This window comes from Pseudophryne corroboree, chromosome 10 (genome assembly GCF_028390025.1).
Source record: "Pseudophryne corroboree isolate aPseCor3 chromosome 10, aPseCor3.hap2, whole genome shotgun sequence".
Lineage (NCBI taxonomy): Eukaryota > Metazoa > Chordata > Amphibia > Anura > Myobatrachidae > Pseudophryne > Pseudophryne corroboree.
Genome location: NC_086453.1, coordinates 257,953,102 through 257,959,768, shown reverse-complemented (window position 1 = coordinate 257,959,768; position 6,667 = coordinate 257,953,102). Strand labels below are relative to the sequence as shown.

General features: G+C 42.6%; 1 protein-coding gene across 1 annotated transcript in view; it reads left to right on the top strand.

Moving 5' to 3' along the window:
• Positions 1 to 1,678, top strand: part of LOC134966457 (indolethylamine N-methyltransferase-like) — a 74,884-nt gene extending 73,206 nt beyond the window's left edge. The window contains exon 4 of the mRNA XM_063943212.1: positions 16 to 1,678. Coding sequence (XP_063799282.1) covers positions 16 to 445 — 430 coding nt within the window. The 3' untranslated portion in view covers positions 446 to 1,678. The remainder of the gene's footprint in view (positions 1 to 15) is intronic.
• Positions 1,679 to 6,667: the final 4,989 nt, after the last annotated feature.

Genomic DNA, 6,667 nt, shown 5'->3' with positions numbered 1-6,667 from the left:
GTGCTTCTTTTAAAGGGAGAATTATGAGGAGAAAGCTGAGAAGCTCCGCAGTAAGGTGAAACAAGTCCTGAAATGTGATGCACTGAAAAGTAACCCCTATGATCCTCTTGTTCTGCCTCCCGCTGATTGTCTCCTCACCTGCCTCTGCCTTGAAGCTCCCTGTGAGGACATGGAATCATATTGCAATGTTTTGAAAAATTTTAAAAACTTGCTTAAACCTGGGGGACACTTATTGGTTTTGAGTATGCTAAATGCCACCTTTTACTATGTTGGTAACAAACGCTTCACTTGCTTGTACATAACAAAAAATGACATGGAAATGGCTTTTATAAAGGCTGGTTATGAAATAAAGAAAATGGTAGTTACTCCTCGGACTGATATGTCAAGGATGGATCTTTTTGACCACGACAGTCAGTATTTTGTCCATGCCTGTAAACCAAAGTAATGGAAAGCCGGTCATAAATCACTCTGGAAACAAATTGAACAATACTTTGCATTTCTTTACAATCATTCATCTCTCTTTTTGCAGATCATCACTTTATATTCACACTCTTAACTTTATGGCCACATATAACTATTGTGGCTCTTTTTGTAAAGCTTAATTTGCCTGTAATTATTAATACAGCTGAATAGTTGCATACATATTTATACATAATTTTTTATAATATCAAATTAAATCCTTTAGGTGTCTTACTGTCTTATCCAACATGAACATACATTTTAATCAAAATGCAATAAAATTATAACTACAAAAGTCTCAGTACACCCTTGTCAAAGTCGCAGTATACCCTTTTGTTTCAAAAACTGTGCAGAAAATGGAAAAACTGACTTAGATTCAAGATGGCCAATTTCAAGATGGCGCCCATGTTCGATACATACCCTAAAAGATAGCCCACCTCACCCATACCTCACTGGAGCATTCAGTCTTCCCATTTCCTGCACTGTTTTTGAAACAAAAGTGTGTACTGCGACATTTGAATCACGCTATATAGGCTATAATTAGAAAACAATTAAAATAGAAACACACTCAGTAATGCAAAGGAAATAAACTACTCATTGTGCTTGATGATTTATTAACTTTGAAATTCACTAAGTAACAGTCTTATACTGTATATTTTTACATTTGCTTGCCCATTGTAAGTTACGGGGTGTTTTGCTGTAAAATGTAATACAGGTTGAGTATCCCATATCCAAATATTCCGAAATACGGAATATTCCGAAATACGGACTTCTCTGAGTGAGAGTGAGATATTGAAACCTTTGTTTTTTGATGGCTCAATGTACACAAACTTTGTTTAATACACAAAGTTATTAAAAATATTGTATTAAATGACCTTCAGGCTGTGTATATAAGGTGTATATGAAACATAAATAAATTGTGTGAATGTAAACAAACTTTGTTTAATGCACAAAGTTATAAAAAATATTGGCTAAAATGACCTTCAGGCTGTGTGTATAAGGTATATATGTAACATAAATGCATTCTGTGCTTAGATTTAGGTCCCATCGCCATGATATCTCATTATGGTATGCAATTATTCCAAAATACGGAAAAATCCGATATCCAAAATACCTCTGGTCCCAAGCATTTTGGATAAGGGAGACTCAACCTGTAATATATGCTGTGTTACCTGCATAAATAATGTGTATTAAATAAAGTAGAGATGTGCCGCCGGCACTTTTCATGTTTTGTGTTTTGGATCTGGATCCCCGCTCGTGTTTTGGATCTGGATAGGTTTTGCCAAAACCACCCTTTTGGGTTTTGGTTTTGGATGATTTAAAAAAAACAAAACATAAAATTTGCTAAAATCACAGAATTTGGGGGTAATTTTGATCCTACGGTATTATTTACCTTGATAACATTAATTTCCACTAATTTCCAGTCTATTCTGAACATCTCACACCTCACAATATTTCTTTTAGGCCTAAAAGTTGCACCGAGGTCACTGGATGACTAAGCTAAGCGGCACAAGTGTGCGACAAAAACACTTGGCCCATCTAGGAGTGGCACTGCAGTGACAGACAGGATGACACTTAAAAAAACTAGGCCCCAAACAGCACATCATGCAAAGAAGTAAAAGAGGTGTAATGAGGTTTCTGTATTACTAAGCTAAGTGACACGAGTGTGCGGCACAAACACCTGGCCCGTCTAGGAGTGGCACTGCAGTGGTTGACAGGATGGCATTTAAAAACTAGGCCCCAAACAGCATATCATGCAAAGAAGTAAAAGAGGTGTAATGAGGTTGCTGTATTACTAAGCTACGCGACATAGGTGTGCGGCACAAACACCTGGCCCATCTAGGAGTGGCACTACAGTGGTAGACAGGATGGCACTTAAAAACTAGGCCCCAAACAGCACATCATGCAAAGAAGTAAAAGAGGTGCAATGATGAATCTGTATGACTAAGCTAAGCGACACAAGTGTGCGGCACAAACATCTGGCCCATCTAGGAGTGGCACGCAGTGGCTGAATGTCGAAAGTGGCCACCAACAGCATCTCCTGCATGCGCCTGTCATTTCTCAAAAAATTCTGTATCACCAAATTAATTGTATGTGCAAAACATGGGATGTGCTGGAATTTGCCCAGATGTATTACACACGCAATATTGGTGGCACAGGAGAGTGTACCCCTAAACCACACACACACGGCAAAGCCTGTAAAAATTATTTGAATAATAATAACCCTTTTATTTAGATGGCGTTATATAACAATATGCGGCACAGAAGAGCGTACCCCTCAGCCACGCAGGGCAAACCCTGTTAAAATTATTTGGATTAAATAAAAATAACCCCTTTTTTAAGTAAATAATATACAGCACAGGTCAGCACCACTGGACTTATAAGGCAGTTCCCCTGAATTTATACGGCTGCACCACTGGACTAGACTTATACGGCAGTACCACTGGACTTATACAGCAGTATCACTGGACTTATACGGCAGTAGCACTAGACTTATACGGCAGTATCACTGGTTTTATATGGCAGTACCACTGGACATATACGGCAGTATCACTGGACATATATGGCAGTACCACTGGACATATATGGCAGTACCCCTGAACTTATATGGCTACACCACTGGACTGGACTTACAGTATATGGCAGTACTTCTGAACATATACGGCAGTATCACTTGACTTATACGGCAGTACCACTGGACTTATATGGCAGTACCAATGTACTTGGACTTATACGGCAGTATCACTGGACTTGTACGGCAGTACCACTGTACTTATACGTCAGTACCACTGGACTTATACTGCAGTATCACTGGACTTATACGGCAGTACCACTGGATTTATACGGCAGTACCAATGGACTTATATGGCAGTATCACTGGACTTATACGGCAGTACCAATGGACTTGGACTTCTATGCAGTATCACTGGACTTGAGTTATACGGCAATACCAATGGACTTATACGGCAGTATCACTGGAATTATATGGCAGTACCACTGGACTTATACGGCAGTACCACTGGACTTATACGGCCGTATCACTGGAATTATATGGCAGTACCACTGGACTTATACGGCAGTAACACTTGACTGGATTTATACGGCTGTACCACTGGACTTATACGACAGTACCACTGGACATATATACTTCATTATCACTGGACTTGTATGGCAGTTTTACTAGACTTACACGGCTTTACCACTGGATTTATATGGCAGTATCAATGGACTTATACGGCAGTACCACTGGACATATATGGCAGTATCACTGGAATTATTTGGCAGTACCCCTAAACTTATACGGCAGTACCCCTGAACTTATACAGCTGCACCACTGTATTGGACTTATACAGCAGTACCTCTAGACTTATATGGCAGTACCCCTAGACCAGTGGCATGCAGTGAGGTCAGTGGCTGGTGAGGCACTACAGCCATAATGTCCGCCAAATCCTGCCGATGACCCCTAACGCCACTGAGGCAATGCCCGCTACTGCCTCTGAACCGATGCCCGCTGCCTCCGCCAATGGCTTACAAACTCGACCACCATCAACTGACCCAGCCCTCCACCACTAATTTCCATCTCAGTCCGATGCCGCCAATTCCCGCTGCCTGCTTGCTCATCATACTTGTGATATATTGTACATTTTTATAGAAAAATAAATAAAAATGAGAGTTTGGGACTGGGAAGGGAGTGGGAGGAGGACATGAATGCAATTTTGTTGTCCAGGGCTTCTATTAACTTAATGGAGAAGGGTCTGAATGGATTAAAAAAAAAATAATGCGTGAGGTCCCCCCTCCTAAGTATAACCAGCCTCAGGCTCTTTAAGCCGGTCCTGGTTGTTTAAATACAGGGAAAAAAATTGGACAAGGGTCCCCCATATTTAGACAACCAGCACTGGGCTCTTAGACTGGTTCTGCTTCCAAAAACATGGGGAACAAAAGATGCAGAATCCCCCGTATTTTTAAAACCAGCACCGGGCTCCACTAGCCAGGGACATAATGCCACAGCCGGGGGACACATTTATGTAGGTCCCTGCGGCTGTAGCATTACCCCCCCAACTACTCACCCCTGACCATGGTTCCCTGGAGGAGTGGGGACCCCTTAATTGAAGGGGTCCCCCTCTCTAGGCACCCAAGTGCCAGGGGTGAAGCCTGAGGCTGTCCCCAGCAACCCTGGGTGGTGGGTGCCAGGCTGATAGTCATAATTGTGTAGAAAAAAAAGAATATTTTTTTTGTTGTGGAACTACAAGGCCCAGAAAGCCTCCCCAGCTTGCTGGTACTTGGAGAACCTCAAATACCAGCATGTGGGGAAATAATGGGCCCGCTGGTACCTGTAGTTCTACAACAACAAAAATACCCAAATAAAAACACAACACACACACCTTGAAAGTAAAAATGTATTAAAACACAATTACACACTCACACATACTTACCTACATCCCACGCCGATCACGTCCACTTGTCCATGTAGAATCCAATAGGAGTACCTGTAAAAATGAAAATTATACTTACAAACTTCGTTCCTGAAGTAATCCATGGGAGGGAGGGTGAGAGAGAGACCCGGCGGGAGGAGGAACATCCTGGCCACAGCCGCATACATACACACAGCTCCCGAGTGACTCACCGCACTGGAACCGCTGTCCAATCACAGCTGCCTCGCTGACAAGGGTTCGCTGTCCCTGTCAGCGAGGCACTACATTAACTGCTGCTTTCACCATTTTTTAACATGGGCTTTTACAGCCCAAGTGTTTGGCCCTGTCCCCCGCTTACTACCATTCCAATTTCACGGGCTATCGGTACCTCCCAAAGCAATTTAAAGTATTACAATTACTTCCATAATATAAAGATGATACTTATTACACAGAATATGTGTAATAAGTATCTTCTTTATATTCTTTTCATCATTACTGACAGGGGAGGTACTGCCTCCCCTGCCTCCCCTGACTGCACGTCCGTGCCCTAGACTTATACGGCAGTACCTCTGAACTTATACAGCTGCAGCACTGTACTGGACTTATACGGCAGTACCCCAAGACTTACTGTATACGGCAGTACCCCCAGACTTATACTGGCAGTACTCCAAGACTTATGGACTGGACATATACAGCAGCAGTGGACATATGGCAGCAGAGGACACCACCACTGTGACTGGACTTACTGCTGTACCACTTGACTTATACGGCAGTACTACTGAACTTATACGGCAGTATCACTGGACTTATATGGCAGTATCACTGGACTTATACAGCAGTACCGCTGGACTTATACAGCTGCACCACTGTACTGGACTTATATGGCAGTACCCCAAGACTTATACTCAATCACAACTCTTCAATCACAGTCTGGTATGGAGCTGCAAATGAGTGTGACAGACGGAGGCTACAGAGGGTGGTGAGGACCACATAAAAGATCGTTGGAGCTGTTCTCCCCTCTGTTCAGGACCTCCAACTGTCCAGAGTCAAGGAGCGTGCAGGGAAAATTGTGGCAGACAAGCTGCACCCTGGTCATGTCCTGTTTGAAACACTTCCATCAGGCAAGCGTTATAGGCCCATTCTCGCCAAGTTGACCCAAACTCAAAAAAGCTTCTTTCCACTAGCTGTCCACTTACTAAATTATGCCTAACAAGTCTGGTGCAATGAACTGCTATGTAATTGTAAACAGTGTTTAATAATAATGTATGTTATGTGTGTAAGTGTGTTTTTGTTATGCCTTTTCCTTTTACTGTATGTTATTTGGCGAAGCATTGTAAATCGCAAACAATTCCTAGTATACGTTAGTATACATGGCTAATAAAGTAGATTCTGATTCTGATATGGCAGTACCCATAGACTTATATGGCAGTACCCCTAGACTTATACGGCAGTATCCCTGAACTTATACAGCTGCACCACTGTACTGGACTTATATGGCAGTACCCCAAGACAAATACAGTAGTACTCCTAGACTTATACGGCAGTACCCCTGAACTTATACAGCTGCACCACTGTACTGGACTTATACAGCAGTACCACAAGACTTATTCGGCAGTACCCCAAGACTTATATGGCAGTACCCCATGGCTTATACGGCAGCACAGCGACACCACCACTGGACTGATACAGGACAACACAGCAATGGACATATGGCAGCAGAGGACACCACCACTGTGACTGGACTGATGCAGCACAAGACAGAAGACACTACCACTGTACTGATGCAGGACAACACA